The 19,898-nt window shown below is 40.6% G+C and overlaps 3 protein-coding genes across 3 annotated transcripts in view; all 3 read left to right on the top strand.

Annotated features, from left to right (window-relative positions):
• Positions 1–410, top strand: part of LOC138610942 (phosphatidylethanolamine-binding protein 4) — a 59,778-nt gene extending 59,368 nt beyond the window's left edge. Inside the window, exon 7 of the mRNA XM_069683827.1 lies at positions 238–410. Within this exon, the coding sequence (XP_069539928.1) occupies positions 238–329 (92 nt within the window). The 3' untranslated portion in view covers positions 330–410. The remainder of the gene's footprint in view (positions 1–237) is intronic.
• Positions 411–5,170: 4,760 nt separating this feature from the next.
• Positions 5,171–13,857, top strand: egr3 (early growth response 3). Its single transcript, XM_069683204.1, has 2 exons — positions 5,171–5,654; positions 8,219–13,857. The coding sequence occupies exons 1-2, from the start codon at positions 5,501–5,503 to the stop codon at positions 9,295–9,297; spliced, it is 1,233 nt and encodes a 410-aa protein (XP_069539305.1). The 5' UTR covers positions 5,171–5,500; the 3' UTR covers positions 9,298–13,857.
• A 248-nt stretch (positions 13,858–14,105) lies between these two features.
• Positions 14,106–19,898, top strand: part of bin3 (bridging integrator 3) — a 29,576-nt gene continuing 23,783 nt past the window's right edge. The window contains exon 1 of the mRNA XM_069683701.1: positions 14,106–14,199. Within this exon, the coding sequence (XP_069539802.1) occupies positions 14,192–14,199 (8 nt within the window). The 5' untranslated portion in view covers positions 14,106–14,191. The remainder of the gene's footprint in view (positions 14,200–19,898) is intronic.

The raw sequence follows: 19,898 nt of genomic DNA on the forward strand, positions 1-19,898 counted from the left end.
GGCCGAGCGGTCAGGAGGAATGATGCTCCTGTAATGCACCAGAGATTACACTCACATCAGATTGAGCTAACTTTATGGAGGATATCGTATAAAGCTTGTTGAATAAACTTAAATTCTTTCAGTGACTTTGTTTCATCTTTATATCAGAGCTGTCAAACCTGGCTTTTACGCACTTTTCTTTAAATATCTGTACGTAATAATAACTCTCTGTGTTTATGTGTCATCCTTGTCTCACAGGTAAATGGGATCTTCAGGGCTTCGTCGACAGGTTTGAACTGAAAAAGCCTGTGGCCTGTATTCAGTTTCGCACCCAAAACTACAAAGACTGACGCATGCTCAGATGCCTTCTTGAAGAAGAATCTGTCAGTACAACGATATAAAAATAAGATTGTATTCTTTCCCTGAATTAAACGGCATCATTCTTCAAAGCATGCAAAAGACCGGCCCTCTTTTTCTCTATCTTATCGTTTCGGTTAGAGAGAGACTTCCTCTTTGTGTTTCACCAGCTGCTGGGTTTTGATGTTGCCCTGTATCTCCGTCTCGCGGTCTGGAGCGAAGGATTTGGGAGATAGATTTTGACCTCACTGGGGATTTCTTATTAGTTTCCGAACACTGTCGGCAAGAGGAGGAAGACTGCTTGATATCACAACTCGGTGTGGAAAGAGTTGACTCTAATTCAGGGGCGGAAACACGTCAGGGCCAAAAAAAGGAAGTGGGAGGTGAAACCGAGACCGCAACACAGCCGGATGCCTCAGTGGAACTTGAACTAAAATACTCTGCAGAGTGACAGGGCAGGGGGAGGGGCTGCAGGGCCTGTGGTGTATTGGGTGAAGGGAACTTGCTGTTTGTGTAATTGTTTATCATATTTCCATTGACCACTCTCACCTCCACTGGAAACAATGAGCTAATTCTGCTCCTCGATTGATTTTTTTTTAAGTGAAAGCACCTCTCACACATGCTGGAGTGTCCTTGAGTGTAACTTTGAGACGATGAACCGGCTTTGAACTTTGGACGGTTGCATAAGAGGCCCACCTGGCCGGTCTGCAGAGGATGGTGTGGATAAACTTTTCAACCCTTTCACGAGGAGCTACTTTTCAGACTTCACGGGTCTTTGTAGAGGGTGGGTCAGAGTACCCCCCATGAGGAATATCGGTTTCTAACCAGCAACTCTCCTCAGGGAGGGGTTTGTATCAATACCCCAGATGTCTGAAAAAGGCCGGATTTACATGAGCCACTTTGATGTTCCGATGATCAATCTTTAGTTGGTGGTTTCATTGACCCTAGTTTGGTGTCTCATCAGTGGGCTCGGCAGGAGTAGGTAATGGAGGTTTTTGTTCCTTTGGTGGTTAAGCCAGCCTTGGTAAACCCCAATGTGCCCCCTCAGTGAACTCTGGGAGATCATTGATCAAATTGTCCTGCATCCGCTTTGTTTGCTTCCCCGACTTAGCAGTCAAAGCAGCCGCGTCCACAAACAAAACAACCAAACAATGCACATAAGCAAACAGTTAGACAGACAGTCCACCGCTTTTAAACAATATGAAGTATCCGTCAGTTGGAATATCGCTCTTGACCTTGATTTACCCATCTTATATGACTTATGAAATCACATTTTCAACAATTGGCAAGAGGAGTATAATTCCACACTCATTGTGAGGCATGCCAAGTGGGAGAGCATTCTTCCAAAAACCACCTACTTGAATCCATCAGTACACCATTGAAATGCCAAGATTTGTACTTCCAAATACACTGTGCATTTTTTTTCCTCCTTTATATCGAGGAGATATCCTGCCAAAACAGCTGGGCTTTGCCACTCAGCTTCCTTGAATGTGTTTATTTTTACTCCGAATGTCAGGAGAGTTGAAATATTGTGATTAAGAAAAACTGACAGCTGTAGTTCACCGGTGCACAGAATATTGCCTTCTCTGGAAAAAGTAACTCCTCACATCCCCTGATGATAAAAAGGCATTTAATATTTTCTTAATTTATTCAAGTTTACATTAATTAAAAGGAATTTGTATAATCAATTCAATCGCCTAACAGACACTAAGCGATCTCATATGCATGATGACTTGAGTCTCTATTCTTCCTCTCTGTGTGCTGCTGAAGAGGAGATGTATATCACTGGAGACTCCTGCACTTCATCACACGTGTGCAGCAGTGAAATGCATACAGTGAAGTGTCACATCTGTTTAACGCATGGCAACAGACCCAAGCAGACTGTTATTGTCCTTCAAATCAGATCATCCAGTCCACCTGAAGATTTGACTGAACCCTCACATGGATAATCTTATTTTTAGGCTCCATTAACGCTTTCTTACATTCACCAACAGTGACGCCAGATTGCAAACTAAACCTTTTTGAAATTGAGTTTTTGGTAAGGCGTCTGTGCTGGCCTTGTGTTTTTAAATGCATGCTTTTATCTCTTTTTCAGGGTTAAATATGAAACTCCGCACATATGCAGACCGATAGCAAAAGCTTAATGATGTTTAATTGATTTAAACCACTCCGAAATATTTGATGATGTGTTGAATCAAAACGCATCTGCAAATCCTCTCTTCAGAAAATGCCCAGTGTGTGTAACAATCACATTTACACTGTTACTATTGCTGTGAATTCTATTATAAGCAAAGATACTTTGTAGTTTAAACTCAAAATGTGATCCTGGTCAGCTTTTATGAAAGGCAGTGAGTGCCTGAAGATGGAGATATGCGATATGTTCTTGTTAGAGCATCATTATTGGAGTTATCGGCCTATAAAGACAGTCTGCACTACACTACTACTTCTACACTAATAAAAGAGGCAATTGCTTAAAGAAGTTATGTAAAATAAAGGATGGAACAGGGAACATTGTAAGCCTTCCCTGTGAAGCTTGGAAAAACAAAACTAATTTGACTATACATCCGCAGTGCCTGGTGAGTTTTCCACTGTGCTTTAAAACCAGACGGTGCTTCCATGGAATCCCTGTATGCAAAGCAGTCGGGGCACCGCAACCCGTTGACAAACGCTGCAGGCCTGCCCCATGTGACCCAGTTCACAGTCGAGGAAATAAACCTACAACAGGTAGATGTTCCAGCTGGGCCGGCCAACTTTCCAACCACAGAGCCACAAAAAAACGCCTTCCTTGAGGAGGGACACCACTGGACAGTAAGTACCTGACCTGAGGGAATTCTCTCACTAGTTTGCATCCATAAACACGACGGTTGAGGCGCCCTTTTTCCATGGATCTCTTGTTGCATTGATCAGTGAGGGCAGATTCCAAAATAACAGGGACAACGGACATGACACTGTAATAAATACTACCATTATAAGCTTCTTTATGTTGTAGCTGCAACTTATGAGGTCATAGGTCATGGCGTTGCTCTGCGTTCATCTTACTGCCAGGCTTTGATTCTATTTAGTCCAAACCAAGTATACACAACAGGGTTCATTTGTGTGTCATCAAAGGAATGTATTCATATGGTAATATATATGTATTAACCCTGCAGAGATGTGGTACTTGCAGCGTAGGTGTGTTAGGTCAGTATTTCAACATTGCAATATTTGTTTGTTTTTGAAGCAGTTTGTTAAAGCAGTTTTTACTGAAATTTTTATTACAAATAGATACTTTATGTAACATTAACAGCCTTTTAATAAATGTGAAATTGAACTGAACACATCTTGTTTTTGTGATTTTTAACTTGTGCCTTTTGACCTGGACCAATGTGCAAATGGAGTGAGTCACCGTGAGGCAGATGATGATGAAGTCAACACAGAAAGTGGGCTGACACAACAGTGCTGAATTTAGAGTGAAGTCCGTCAGGATCACTGTTGTCCGTGTTTCTTATTGTAGGTACGAGACAGCCGGAGAGGACTCTGCTGGGCCCGCTGCTTCTCAGGAAACACACACAGACACACACGCACACGTATACACCGAGGACTTGCCTGTGGTAATGAGACACACAAGATCACTGGCTGCTCTGTTTGTGTAAGCCCCCTAAACACGGAGCATGATTCAGACTAATTCTCCCACACACTCTGTTTACACTTCTGGTTCATTGAGGTACTATTAATTTCTCAGGTCTGAATATTCAGGCACTGACATTTCATTCAGTATTTTCTGTGAATTTTAGGCCTGTGTGTTTTATATTGTTGCAGCTCCAGCAGAAAATAGGTAAAGTTCATACTCAAACTAAGCAAATCTTCACTAAACTGTTGTGTGAAACACGTGATGATCCCACGCTGCGTGTAAATTTGAGCTATTTGTGTAACAAACCGACTCATGAGGGGTATTTCTGAAACATTATAAAGTAATCAGTTGTGGTACTTTTTTTTTTCACAAGTTGGCAAATTGGTGAAAAGTGATCCATGACGCGTTGTCCACTGTCATCTCAGTGAGCGTCTGTGGCTTCCGATCACTTTTCCACTACAACTTCACCCGGAACTCACATGTCCAAATAGAGACACGAAGGGGGCGGGGCCGGACACTGCCTTATTTGGAGTTTCCACTTAAGCGGTCACTTGGGCTCCAAGTCAAAGCAAGCCTCTTGGATTTACAAAGCGCTCGCAATATTTACAAGCGATTAACTCCGTCAATTACTGTCTTTGTGAGTGCTGCTGAATGAGACGAGGGTTTTGAAGCAGCGATCTGCAATACAGGTCGGTACAGAGAGTTTTCATGCACACAAAAGCACTCAAAGTATGCAAAGTCAGTTTATTATTTGGACAAAAAGTAGTCCGAAAGTAAACCAATTAAAGAAACACCATCCGAGATTTGTTCAGTTTAACATAAGTTTAATATTTGAAATAAAATAAAGTAGTCTGTTTAATGAGTGAAAAGCCCCTTTAGCAACAATACACTCTCTCTCTCTCACTCACAGTTGCATTAAAAGTACTCAGTGTGCCTGATAGTTCACAATAATAATACAGATAACACGCTGTCATGTTTTCCACAAACAGGGGAAGACCACCGGCTAATCCTGAAGAAGGATTCGGTTGGAGGTGACATGTAGATTTACTAAACTTTATCTACCCGTCGGAGCCTTTTGCCTCCACTGTAGTTTCCACCGACTGACGCGCGGAGAGCCTGGCGCTGGACTCTGTCCATATATGGTCATCTACGTCACGCAAATGTTCCATCCCCCTATTTAATACAGGCAAACTGGAGTCCCCTATCCAGCTCCAATAGAGCAAGTAGAGCCGCTCTTGTGCAACCAACACCACCACCACCTCCTCCATTGATTCACAGACTTCAAATTCCCCCACAAGCAGCCCATCAGCTTCCACTGTGATCACATTAATAACAACAATAGCCCGCGATCACACGGGAGGAGACAACCAGCGCTGCTCGTCCTCCGCGGGATACTTGGATAGCTACAGCAACAGGATCCATCCCTGCTCCTCTCTCCTTTTTTCACGCCTGATCCTCACCTGTGTTTTCCACTTTGAGAACACCAGCTTTTTTTTTTGCTCCTTGGATACCTGCGCGTTGTCCTTTATAAATGTCGGACTGAATCTAACTGCTATGACAGGGAAACTAGCGGAGAAGCTCCCTCTTACCATGAGCAGTTTAATAAACACGATCCCTGAGAGTCTCTACCCAGAAGAGGACATCCCGACGTCTATGAATATTTTCACCAGTACGGAATCTATTAACCACTACTCACAGATGAACACAGGTAAGATTTGACTCTACTTTTTCTCGTGTGTGTGTGTTTTCATTAAAGTGGTTCAAACTACGGTGTGCGCGAAGGCAACAGTTGTTTTGGGGCTTGGAGCACCTGTTTGCGCTCTGGCTGTTGCGCACAAAGGCAGATTCCCGTACAGTGTACTTTTTCGGGGTCAGGTGTAACAGTACCTACTGTGAATCAGACTCACCTTTAAAATCAGACACAGCTTACTTTTAGATGGGCAATGTAGTTTTATCTTTTTAACCTTTACTAAGGTCCGTATAGGCGAAATGTCAGGATGTCAAACGCAACGTAAAAAAGGCACCTGGACTTATATAAAACTTTTAAAAATAATTTTCAGCTGATCTTATAATAAAGGAAAATAAACCGTATATGTAGCGGCTTCATTTCCCCAAATCTGAGCCGTGTGTGAGGAAATACGATCGGCTGTGAAAAAAAGGCTGTTTTACGCACTAAAAACGCACTCCGCTTTGCCTGAAACTGAAATCTGGAGGTTATGAGAAAACGTGTCTTAAAGTGGTAAAAACCACAAATGCCACAGATTTATCCATCTGATATCCACGCGCAGAGATGGGTCAACTACTTTGGACAATGACTTTCATTCACAACTCTTTTAACATGTCACAGATTGGATTTAAGTAGGCGTGTGTGGCTGCTTCTCCCTATATGAAACATATTTCGACACCAGGCCCCTGAAATATCTTATATCGCGAGGCCGAAGATATGGATTGACTTATTTTCCATAAGTGTAGATATCTGAAATGTTCCCGGGCGCCTTCATAAAGATGACTTGTTGGATCGGCTCAGTGTTGGCGTTAAATCAATCACTAATTGTCCAGGCTCACCTTCTGAGGTGATGGGTCAGTGATGCGCGAAATATTCTACATCTCTAGTTTTGGCAGCATGTGCTGCTGTGGCCACAATTTACAGTTACCTCGTTAAACTTGAATCCTTTTTACACTGAAGTTTTTTTTCTTCCTTAAATTAAAACAAAACCTCAGTTTGAATTTAACCTGAAATATTCCCCTCTTATTTTTAACCCAAGACGCGTGCGTGCCTTAATTATCCCAGCGCGAGCCAGGTTCTATAAACATCATTTCCTTCTTTAATAAGTTAATTAAAAATAAGTCCGCTTCATGCATGTCAAATATTATATTTTTCTATAAACACGGCAATAAAATGTACTCAAGGTGACGTCTGTGTGGAGATTTAAACAAATAAATGAAACCAAACAGAGGAATATGTTGCACAGTGCATGTGTGTGTTGCTGTTTTAATTACGTCTGATCTTGATAAAATTCACATTATTGCCTTAAAAACTTAATATTAATATAAATGTGGCTTGTGTGCTATTTTGGGACAATAACAAAAATATATTTAAAAGCACCACTCTGCTCCATCACAGGTGGAGCAGGTGTGTGCTCTTGCTCTCCAGCACTGACCTGTAAGAGAAGAGTGATGACTTTATTTGATGCCCTTTACTCTGTTTAAAAATCCCACAGCTCAAATTGTCTCCAAAAACAAAATGCATTATTATCAGCTCAGGCTGCTTTTTTTTAAAATGTCACACGTCTAAAAAAAAAAAAATCATACCACAAGTGTCACAGATCCTATATGCGCCATGTGTTGAAAGGTATTGTGCAATATATGTAATTTAGCTTTTGTTTGCTTTATTACGATTTGCCTTTAGCCAAATTCCAGCAGGCTGTAATTACTGGGAGTGAGTATATAAGCACCCCTGTGTATGATTCCCTGCAAATGAAAAGAGACGTCTGTTTAAGAAAGAATTCTTCTCTCACATTAAGCTCTCACAGCACGACCAGCACGTAAACGTATCTCCATTAAGCATTAGATAGTTTTCATGGCATCTTTGGAATAAGTTAAAATGTGTGTGTGAGTGTGTGACGGTGTGTGTATTCAGTGTGGAGTGTAACATTCTGTACAATTAAAATATCAAGGAAATTTGCGGAAACGGCGTTAAGCTCACTAATGCAGAGATTGGAAAGGAAACACGTGAAATTTTACCCCCATTATGTGCAGATGTTCTTTGCTGCAAATGTGTTTTGAATCCTTGAGCGTGATAGATGTGGCGTCTGCCTTATAATCCTCCCCGCTGTAAAGAAATCAGATCTTGCCATTCAGTTTGGCTGTCCTCCTGAGGGACACAATGACTGGATCAAAGGGGGTGTTTAGGTCTTGATTTATGAGTGCTTGTGGGATCTGAGAGAGAGAGAGACACCACTGTCTCACATGCAGCAGTCACTCACTTAACTTACAGGTCTGACAGCGCTCACATTTCTTTATGAACTCTACTGGACTTCTTTTATTTTTCGTCTCTTGTTGGCAAACTATAACTGAGACATGCAGAAAAGCTGAATTTTGGACAAACTAAGGACTGTCACTTCAAGTTCATTCAGCTTGACAAAGTAAATTTCTTTAATTTTTTGTGCCACATTGTCACTTTACTGGATTTTCCTCCTGAATGTTTGTATTTCATGTTCATGTTTAAGACGATTTACTCATGATATCTGTTCTTTATTTGCTTTTACACAGATAATATCATGGATCTGGGCATGGGGAGCGAGAAAACATCAGCAGAGATTCAGTATGGATCCAGCTTCCAGTCCAACCGCAGCGGGCAGACTGTCACCTATCTGGGGAAGTTTGCCTTTGACACTCCTCCGTCAGGTGGCATCGGCGGCTCCGGCTGGTGCTCTGATAACAACATAATCAGCCTCGTCAGCGCGGGGATCCTGGGCGTTTCTCCATCACCCGGCACGGTAACGACGCAGACATCATCCTCCGCAGCCAGCATGGGCGGACAGACGTCAGACATGGAGCAGGTATACGGTCCTCCGCTGCCTGCTTACTCCACCTGCAGCGACCTGTACCAGGACCAGGTCAGCTTCCACCACAGCCCGGCCACCAGCACGGCGCTCGCCTACCCCGGCAATGACTATCACTCCACATCCAAAGCCCCCATGGATGGCAGCCTTTTCTCCATGATCCCCGACTACAACCTTTTCCATCACCAGGGGGAGGTCGGCGTGATGGAGCACAAGCCCTTCCAGACAATGGACCCCATCAGAGTCAACCCTCCACCCATCACACCCCTGGAGACCATCAGAGCGTTCAAAGACAAGCAGCAGATCCACCCAGGGTTCATCGGCGGGCAGCAGCACCCTCCTCAGCACCACCCGCCGCCACAGACTCTCACCCTCAAACCCATCCGACCACGGAAGTACCCCAACCGTCCCAGCAAAACCCCCGTCCACGAACGTCCGCACGCCTGTCCTGCAGAGAACTGTGACAGACGCTTCTCGCGCTCAGACGAGCTGACACGTCACCTCCGCATCCACACAGGTCACAAACCCTTCCAGTGCAGAATATGCATGCGCTCCTTCAGCCGGAGCGACCACCTGACCACACACATCCGCACACACACGGGCGAGAAACCCTTCTCCTGTGAGTTCTGTGGACGCAAGTTTGCAAGAAGTGACGAGAGAAAGAGACACGCAAAGGTTCACCTGAAACAGAAGGACAAGAAGCCGGCTGACAAGAGCAGTGGGGCAGCTGGGAGCCACAGCTCGCCGCCCAGCTCCTGTGGGGGGCCGACAGTGGGGACGTCATGACCGTCACTACGTGCACATGGACTGGACTCTCACCATAACCCACAGAGAGACTAAGGAAGACAGGACCACGTCCACTATGAGATAAATAGGTGACTCTTTTCCTCTCTTTTACATCGCCTGCTCTTTTCAGTTCCTTCTATTTTGAGATGGATGCCTTTAGTTAAAGTAAGAGGGGAGAGTAACTCAGAGCCTCAGCTACTGTAACACAGTGCCAACACAAAGAAGGGCACCTTGGCACACTCTGTCCAAAAGGCCACTGTGTATCTTTAGGTTTCGGTGTGGATACACTTTTGTAAATTATACTGAGAATTTCTAAATTGGAAGGAAGCCAGAATCCATCACAGGGGTCAAAACAGACTAAATTAATGTGGAGCTTAGCGAAAAGAAGAGTTGTCTGAGAGGTATGCATTAATTTTATTAGGCTGTTTAAAAGTGCAATTGGTTATATTTGTGTACTGTCATGGATACCTTATTAGTGGCACTTGACTGTCTTTTTGTTGTTTTATTTTTTGTTGAGGTGTTGTGTTTTTATTTTATATTTGAATGTTCTTTTTTCTAAAGAATGTGCCAAATGTATTGTGGTAATACAGCCAACCTTGTTCTTATTATTGTGCCTGACATTTGCCAAACATAGCAGTGATATCAGCTTAGCACACGTGTGGAGTTCAAGCATCAGATCTCGAATTAAGATTTTTTTTTCTGCACAATTTGGTTAAATCTACATAATGACTGAATGGGTTACACAAAGCAAACCGATGTCTCGTCCTGTAACCTACGTACATACTGATAAAACAAACATGCCTGCAGCAGTCGATGCCTTTGCCAATACTTATTTATTTGTAGTCACTGAGAGACACTGTGTATTTTTGTTGCCTTTTTATATGGTGGCTTTATGTGGTGTTACCAGATATAATTTCTGTTGCTTTTTTTGAAAGCTCACCAATACTGTTCATTTTATATTTTCTTGAGTTCTGCAATTATATGCAATATTTTCCTGACATATGCCACCAACCCGTAAATCAGAGTAACTAAAAGCACAGTTAGACAGACTGAACTACTTCATTAAACGACACTGGGATGCAAACCAGCAGTATATGAAAGCAGAGACGAATAAGACTAAACTACTTGGTTTGAGTCACTGAAAGAGGAGCAGCATAATGTAAGGGGAAAAATTACAATGTCCAAATCCATGTTTACATCTTTTTTAATACAGTAAGACTGAGACTGAGTTGTAAACTAAGGACTTGTTGTTTTTGTACAGTATACAAACATGTATGCAGGTAGCTACAGTAGAAGTTTCACTTTTGTACTCAACTGTCAAATGCACCATAACTCAGTATTAAATTGTGCATATATGTGCATGCCCTCATGCACACTATGTAAATACAAATGTCTGCATAAACAAGAATTTTCAATTGACTGAATGCTTGTGCGGAATGTGTCTTAAAGCTTTTAGTAATGTAGTTATAACTCAGAATATTTTGTTGTCATAGGTCATTGCAAACATTTTTGGAGCACTACAAAAGTGCCAAATATGGTGTGTTACCTTCCATAAAAGAAAAAAAAAGAAAAATGGCATTTGCACCATTTGTATGCTTTAAAGTGGTAACTGGTTTGAGGAAGCACTAATGTGTTTTCTGAATAAACAAGGGGATTTTTTTTTCACAATTAAGTTTTTTTTCAATTAACACATCTTCCAAATTGAACTAAAAACACTGGACGTTGTCAGGTAGACGGAAGACTAAAAGACTGAATCCTTTTTTTTTCTTCACAAAATACATCACAGAGCAATGCCAATATATTTCACATGTGGTTCCTTATTGATTTGTGCTGACAGAAGGAAATAGCTCTGCCTCTCTGGAAAGGAGAATATAACGATATTAACAAATGTACAACAATGACTAAATTTGATAATACATACTGATGCCAATATAACTGCTTTTCCCCCTGAATATTTGTTATTATCGCTTTATTTTGAAAGGCTGGAAGGGTTTTGTCCCAAGACTCCTTTATGGCTCTGTGAAGCAAAGCAAAAAAAAACACAACTAAGAAACTAATACGACATTTTCATGAATGATTTTTCACTTTTGGTTAAAAACAACTGAACATTTTTAAAAATACAGAATAGATCATTTGGTGAATATAAAAACTCACGAGGTATTTTTTCGGATCAACTGAGTATATAAGACATATGTCTAAAACATTGGTTCTGGTTTAAAACAAACAAATCAATCAAATGATTTTACATTACTGTTCATGTGTAATTTGAGCTGGAATTTGTCCTACATTCCAACATTCCTCCATCTACTTTGACTGACAATATTTCTGGTTAATGGATGTGCACTCTGACTGTTAAGCAGTGTAGGCTGTATAGCAGGCACATAATTTACATCAACATTGTTATGAGCTGGAAAACAACAACAGTGTTGTACTGGTCAGCAGACACAGAAATCAGACTTAAAGAGATTATCGACTGACAACTGCAAAGGCCAAAAGAAAGGTTGAGAAAAGCATAGCCACAGAGAACACAGTGCATGCAGAGATGAGCTTCCAAGGCCATGCTTTCCCTTTCCTGTTACAACCAGTTTTCACTGCTGAGCTTCCTGGCAAGTGTCCACTTATTCTCCAATTAATGTGGCCTCAGAGAGCCTTTTCTCAACTCATCTACATGCTTAAATGAACAGACCTCCTTGCACTTGTTCATATAGTTTAAAAGTTCACACTCCCTGGAACATCTATCTGTAAACCAGTAGTGTAGTATAATAATAATGCATTATTTTATTGCATGGATGGACATCGGCAAAACTTTTCTGAGCTTTTCACAATAAAATGCAACTTAGATTAAAATAGCTTGCTACTAAACAGACTGCAAATTGTAGTCATTTAACATTACGTTACACAGCTTTCCTTATGTCTAATCCTGGGGAATTAGCTTCATAGCAACTAAGGCAACTAAGACTGAAATTGTCAGGTTCAATCTTGCATTGAGTAAGATCCCCTAATGTACACATCATGTAGCAGACAGCCTCATGGAGTCAGCACAAAAACAAATAGTAAAAGAGGTGAATACAAAAAGTGTATCTATAATGTTGAGAATAATTTGATGTTAGTTATATATTCTGAATCATTCTTAATTTATTTGACCAAATATAATGCTCTTGTGTGCTCTTGATTTGACACTTTGCTGGTGAGAATGGATGTTTGTAATTATGATATATAGAATGTGGCCTCCTCTGAGAGAAAACTGTGTTTATGTTGCTGTGTGTTAACGAATGATGCAGAGTAAGGCGGAGACTACACCAAACTATTTCCACATCTAAATGAAGCCATGTAATTACAACTTTGCAAACTCAATATTTCATCAGTCGCTTCATCTCACTGTGTTTGTCACTTTGGTTTCGTGACACTTTTGTAAGAGACTGATAGATTTTGTAAAATTTATATGATTCCCCTATAGTTTAGTTTGATTGAACAACATTACAGGATGCACCATGTTCTTCTGCACAATAACCCTCGTGCGTAATGTGTGAATGTTATAGATATATGTCAATGTTAAACAAACTCAGAAACAGCCCCCTCCTAATCGTGCTTCTCCAAGAATAATTTATGTAATGTTTTTATGTTTTATTGTCCAAAAGTGGGCGGCTGAACACTCTGAAATTGGAATTTGCCTCATCCTCGTTCTGTGCTCCATGTTGGATCTGAGCCAACATCAGCAGCCATCTTTGTGCCAAACTGGGTTGCAGGGTTGGCTGATCAAAAACAATATGTGATGAGATCTCCACAAAAGCAACAAATCATAAATGTGACCTCAGTCCGCTTGCAGTCTAAGGCAGCCTTGTGCTAATGTTTGTGTTTAACTGTTTGATTTAGTCTCCGGGATGACAGCCTCGGGCAGGGCGAAAGGCTTGGGCTCATTCATGACAATTAACAATTACAGTTTGTTTTTGTTTTTTTAAAACACCTCACCTTTAAAGAGATTTCAATAATGTGTAGATATTATAGGCTACTCATGTCATTTTATGGACTACAGGGTGGCTTCAGGGATTTTGTGGTTGTCAACAGTGACACTATGGTGTTCAGATGGAGTCAATACTCACTGTTTTCTGTTGTGTTGTGTTTCCTTTTCATGGCAGTATATCCTCATGTTTGCATGTGCACGGAAATGTTCCAAAGTGCTGCCCTCAGCCGCTGTGGGTGGTGCTCATTTCTTTATTATGCATGAAAATAAAAGACACATTGGGTGAAATGGGATAAACCTGACAACAATTCAAGACGGACAATTGAAAACACACACTGGGATAGCTGTTCTGTTGGCTTTTTTTCTTTGAGAAAACAAGGGGTCTTGTTTAAAATGTTGTGGATGTCTTTAGCCTATTTCATGTTTTTATTACCTTATAATAAGGTCCTTTTATGATGAGCTGAATATTGAAATGAATTTTACTATATCCTTGTGATGGGGAGATGTGCTCCCCTGTTTACTTGGCACTTCAGTTTGTTGTAATGCAATTGTTTTGTTATTTCTATGTAAGTACTTGAATAAAGAAAAATATCACTTGCCTTCAGTTTACTTGGGTCCCTGCGTGCACGCGCACACATGCAATCCAGCGCGTATGATCACACACACATACACGCGCTTGACATTTAACTAAAAAATATGATATACTAATTGTATATACATTTAAAAACAAAGAAATTTAAGCCTTCTGTTATTATATTAACATATGATAACGTTTTGTCGCTTTGCTTGTTTTTGTCGAAAAACTTCCTCAGAGGAAGCACGAGCGCCTCAGCTCCGGACTTCCTGTTTCATGCTCGGATGTTGACTGAAGGGATGAGGTCCTCGGGAGATAATAAAACCACCCAATGAAACCGGAATAAAAGTAAACTCAAAATGAGCTGGTATGTATTATGTTTACATAATAATTTTACAGTATTATATCAAAAGTATAAGTCGAAAGGATACATTAATACTGACCATGGACAGACTGCTTGTCGACAGGGCTCCGGCTATTTCCTGGTAGCGCTGCTTAAACAGTGAACAGGAGTTAGCGCTAGCTTGTTAAACTCTCGGTTAACTATTAATAATCTCTGCCGGCGACTTTCCCAACAGTTCATATCCGAATACCAGTTATCTGTCTTGATAAAAAGTTGACAACAAAGCGGTAGTTTCGGCAAATTTCGACTCAAGAGTGTGTGATAAAGTCGAGTATTTAGCTAACTGGCGCTAACAGGAGATAGTTAATGCTAGTTTGGTTCAGCAAATAACCTGCAAAAGTAACATTGACGCTATTAAATGCCACTATCTGAGATTAAGATTATAGTTGCTTGATTACTCTGCATAAATGAACCAAAGTAGTGCCTTGAACATAACATGGAAACTCATGGTAGCTATTTGTTCGTCAGCAGGGTGACCACTGAAGCCATTTAAAGGGATTGGATCATCTGTTGACATTAAGCACCTGTTGCTAGCTAACGTTAGCATTTTAAAACGCACTCGCTACTTTATGTACTTGTTTGTCGATATACTGGTAAAATGATGTCTGGTAGAGTAGGCTGGAAACCAATTAGACGATGAGTAATGTTATTTCCCAGAAAGTAGGTGTGTAGGTCAGTGTGTTGATACCCCCAACATGTTACTAACAAAGCTGGGCGTCTCATCAAGACTGTGTAGGCATTTAGGGCACCCAAATATTTAAATGTTGTTTAGTTGTGTAGGTAACACAAGTTTGATAGTTGTTGGGTGGGCTTTCCAAAACATTTGGGCTGCTAATTCACGAGTCTGATGGGACTTGCTGAAAGCAAGGGAGCCTTAAACTAAGCACAGTTAAATATCAGGTTCTGGGAGCACAATTAACAGTGTTATGTCTGCAGACCCAGTATTTGGGTTGTTTTCTTGGAATCAGCTGTATTGTTTGACAGTATAGCCCAACAAATACATTCATTGTAAGAAGTTTTAAAGCTGAGAAAATTATTTGATTGTTCAATAAGCCGATCGATGAGAAAACAATTTGGCTACTATCCTGGTGACCACTTATTTTTCAAGCTAAATGTAAAATATTTTCCAACTTCAGCATCTGAGATGTGAGAATTTGTTGCTTGTCTTTGTCTAAGGTCATACATTTCTTTAGGGTTTGGACTCTTAATTGGACAAGGGGGTCAATTTCAAAATGTAACATTTTGGTTACAGCAGTTCACACCTTTTCTGAATAATCAATGAGGATGAGTTGAGAAAATAAGAGGCAGATTAATCAATAATGTACTTGTTTGTTTATTCCCTACTCAGTGAGCAATGTAAACATGATTATCATGCCATTATTGCTGCATGATATATGAAATGAAATTTTGAATATAACTGTCCCTTGTCTTTGCAATGATTTTCCGTGGAGCCACAGATGATTTCATGGGATTGTGTGTTCAGTGAATGAAGGGAGGTGGTGTGAACAGTTGGTCTTATGACATAGTCTGCATGGATGATCGGCACAGATATTAGCTGAATGTGCAAGTCTCGTATTGGGAGATCTTCCATCCAGCTGGTGACGTCCTCGAGAAAGTAAACAACAGCAAACAAGGCTGTGCTATCATTTTCAGCCAAATGACAACAAGAAAAAAGTATTTTCTCACAACGGAATATGTTTTGTTCATTTCTGATTATTTGCTCTTCTTTCAGACACGTTTATTTAGATTATATCACTATGTGATAAAAGAGGTATCAATTGGCTTACAAGCCCACATCAGAGCTAGTTCAAGACTCAGCCCACGTTCTCTTAGGAGACAAGGAAAAGTCCCTAAACCTTTGCTTAGAAGAGCAATCGGTCAACGGCGTCTTTGTTGTATCATTGGCTCCAACATGGCTTCTCATTATGACAGAGTATGTAGTATTATGTACTCCATTAGTGTTGTTCAGGTTGTAATCCAGGACTTGTTTAGTGTTTTTATTGTCTTTACTGTAACGTCTATAATTCTGCGGGACATCATGTTTCATAGTCTTTCAAGCCTTCTTTGTTTGGCTCAAATGATTTACTGAGTGATTGTGGGAAGTCAAAATGGCTTTAAGTTTGAATAGATCGAGCTGTAGTTCAACAGTGACAAACTTTTGGTTATGTGAGAAAAACATGTGCCAAGAGATATGTTGATGTTAAGACAGTAATGGCACATTTGGTACGTCATCTAACATGTTAGTGTTTTGGGCGATGCATTCAATGATGCAGGACTCTTTCTCTACTATAGTTCATCGCAAGTTCGCAATCTATCAACATCCACATCTATTAAATTTTATGGTCTTTTGGCATTACGATTTGAATTTTATTGTGTCACTTAGGATTTCGCTATAACTGTAGGGTTTTTACAAGCATGGGAAGCTTTCTCACACCAGTCCTCAATTTTGCACTTCTGTTCATGAGTTAAAAAAAAGGTTTGAATAAATTCAGTGCTTGTATGCAGTTCAAGAGGAAATGAGGAGAAACGTACGCATATTATAACAAACTCTTTCAGTTCATGTGACGTATATGTACATTAACTCTCTTTTGAATAGGTTACACATCCTTAGTGTAATTTTCATTTCAGTAAGAAAGACAGCGTCACTTAGTTCAGTGAGACAGTCAATAGCTGGCAAGCGACACTTCTGCCAGCACGCACCGCCAAACACAAGGTCAAGAGTGGGGTGCTCCGCTAGTGAAAAGAGTCCTTTATGGGCTCTGCTGACTGATGCATTCCAGTAGGGCCTGCACACTTGCTTCTATGACGCGAGAGGTTTGACTTTTGGGTCATCACCAGAACAATTCCACTTCCCAACATCTTCAACCAGCCCTCTGTGCTCCGTGGAGGAACCAAGGTCAAACGATGCACTATCCCTCTAATGGCGTACACATTTGCAGTTTTTTTGTGAAAAGCCATTGGTTCTTCCAGTCGGTGCATAATGTGTCCCGGATAGAGAGGACTGTTATGTCTTTGTTCATGCCTACGTGCTCACTTGATGGTGGTGACGTGTAGCCAATTACAACAAAGATCAGATAGCCCTCTAAATGCAAGTTGACCAACCAAGTGTAACAGAGCTGTTTCTTTATTTCATGTGAGCCTGAAATTTGGCATTAATGGAATAATATTTATAGTTATTGTCGTTCTCTAAATATCATATTCTCTGAAACTTTCCTTTTCACGCATAAAGTTTTTATTTACTTTTGTGACTTAATGTTTAGCTTTTGGTTAACTGATTTTATTGGATTCAATAAGTGCAACATGTCCACAAATTGTAATGACTGTAGGTTATGTTTATAGAGCTGTCCCCTTAAAAGTCAATTATTTGAATCATCAGTGGTGAAGACCCCGACCGACCCCACGTTGTGTTAGTTGAATGTCTGCACTTTTGTATTTTTTAAGCTTCCACATAGTACCCAGGGCAATGCAGGGGAAACAGTATGAGGCGCTGTTAACTTTTTAAAATGAGTTTGAAATGACCCCTAAGTCATTACAGTCAAGATTGTTTCCTGGAGCTCAATGACCAGCAGAAGTCTCGTCCCTTCCAAAATAAAGTTTATGTTAAAAATCGCAGTCCCTCTGTCGCTCCTCAGCTTGGCTGCTGTAGCTCTGGGCAGAGTTTCTGCTAACTTTAGGTCGCTAGATGACTCAAATCCTTCATCCAGTTAATACGTTGATGTTACTTGAAACACTAAGAAAGAAGTAAGCTGAAAATGTATAACTTTCAGGCTGACAGCCAGTGTCGAAAAAAAGTGTGTCATACAGGTAAAACATGACACCCCTGTAGGCTGATTTGGTGTTTGGTGTTCACTGAACTAAAAAAAAAGCCCTACATATTTTATAATTATCAATTTGCATTGAATAGGAAGTATTCAAGGAAATATTCAGCCGAACCACCCTTGCCTGCCATCACTAGGCTTGGAGCTGTTGTCAGATAGTTCTGGACTTTGGCTGGTGTAACACAGAAGTTTTCTGTTTGCTGTTGTCTCGTGGCTGGGCCTCAGCCATGTCAGACACTAGTTCTGGGTTCACAGGACCCAACTTACCAATGTTTCTAAATGTGACAGCCCCTACAGAAATATTGCTGTGTGAAAAAACATTAGAAATGATTCTCACAGTGACTACCATCCTCCCTCTTTCTCCTTCTCTCCCTCTGGTTGCATTTTCCCTCTCCCTCCCCGAAGCACACTTCACTCTGAGTGTCTGCCAGTTCTCATGAGCAGCTGAAGAGAGTGACCACTTTCCTTTGGCTCCTTGTAGAAGTGGATATACTCTAAACGTATAAAATTAAGGACTCTTCAGCTCTTTTTTCCCGAGTAAATATATCCTTTGGTACATTAAAGGGAAAATCCACCTTAACACAGTTACACTTGTACACCCTCTCATAATGTCATTAAGAAACAAATCCTGTCATTGTAACTCTGCCAAAATGTAGAAAAAGAGAACATTGAAAGCAAACATTTAAATATATGTTGGTGGATGTTTGAGACACTGTAACATTTATATTTAACTCTTCCATTGGGTTTTTGCTATGGAGGTCACGATTTGCTTCCCGACACACCCACCAAATGAGAGCAAACATCTAAAGCGGTTGCCAAACGTTGTGCAACCTTGGTACGAACCGATTGTTCAACCAGAAAAACATATACTAATGCAAAATTTCAAAATCCCTTGATACTAAATGCACCACGAGTGCTCTCGCATTCAAATGGCATATAAACACAAACTCAACCAAGTGACCGTAAACTTAAAAATGATCCTTAGATATATTCACATTGGATGTCTTTTAGAAGTGTGCATCCACTTTGTGTCCTCTTTTTACTTTTGAATGTGTCATATTTAAATTATATTCTAAAATGGTTGACAGACTTTACTTCTTCAGGAAACCTCAATTAAATCAAGATGCCCTTTTAAAATATACCTCATACATATATATATGTATATGCAACATCATTATGAATATTATAAGCAATACTGCCTTTAATGTCCCTCAGAGGAATGAATGTCAAATGTCTTCTGTGAGTATATATGAGTCACCTGTGTAGCTGTGTGGTGTAATTATGGCCTGAATAGGAGCTTCATATACACTCCAAAAAAGCACATAGGTAATGGTCTCAACCACACTGACTGAAAGGGTTAATAAGGTATGTACTCAACACAAGAAACTAGTGCAAAGAAAGGCAAGTCATAAACTTTGATTTGGTTGGTACATATCCGACGAAGCTGAATTGATTCGCTAGTGTGAAATCTGATCTTGCGAGACGTAGGCTGACTGTGCGAGGCTTCTGTTGTATTTTGAAAAAAGGGACGGCATACAGTTTGAAAGACAGCTACATACGTAAGTATTGCACCTAGTGTGACGTTATAATGAACTGATCAGGTAATCGGAGAAAGGTGAGTCACATAACATGGCAGTGAGTAATTTCTGTGGTGATTTTCCGTGTCGGCTCACCCCAATGATGACACAGTGGGTGAAACTACTTTCTGGGCCAAAAAAAACAACATTTCTTCAGGCATTAGAATTTGGTTCAGATTACCATCTATTTAGGATTAATTCAAACTTTAGACTGTTCAGACAAGGCCCGAACAGTTTGCTCCTAATTCAACACAGCATCTACACAAAG

The sequence above is a fragment of the Semicossyphus pulcher genome, unplaced genomic scaffold (assembly GCF_022749685.1).
Source record: "Semicossyphus pulcher isolate SPU_LCO1_2020_fin unplaced genomic scaffold, fSemPul1.0.p SCAF_6, whole genome shotgun sequence".
NCBI classification, from domain to species: Eukaryota; Metazoa; Chordata; class Actinopteri; order Labriformes; family Labridae; genus Semicossyphus; species Semicossyphus pulcher.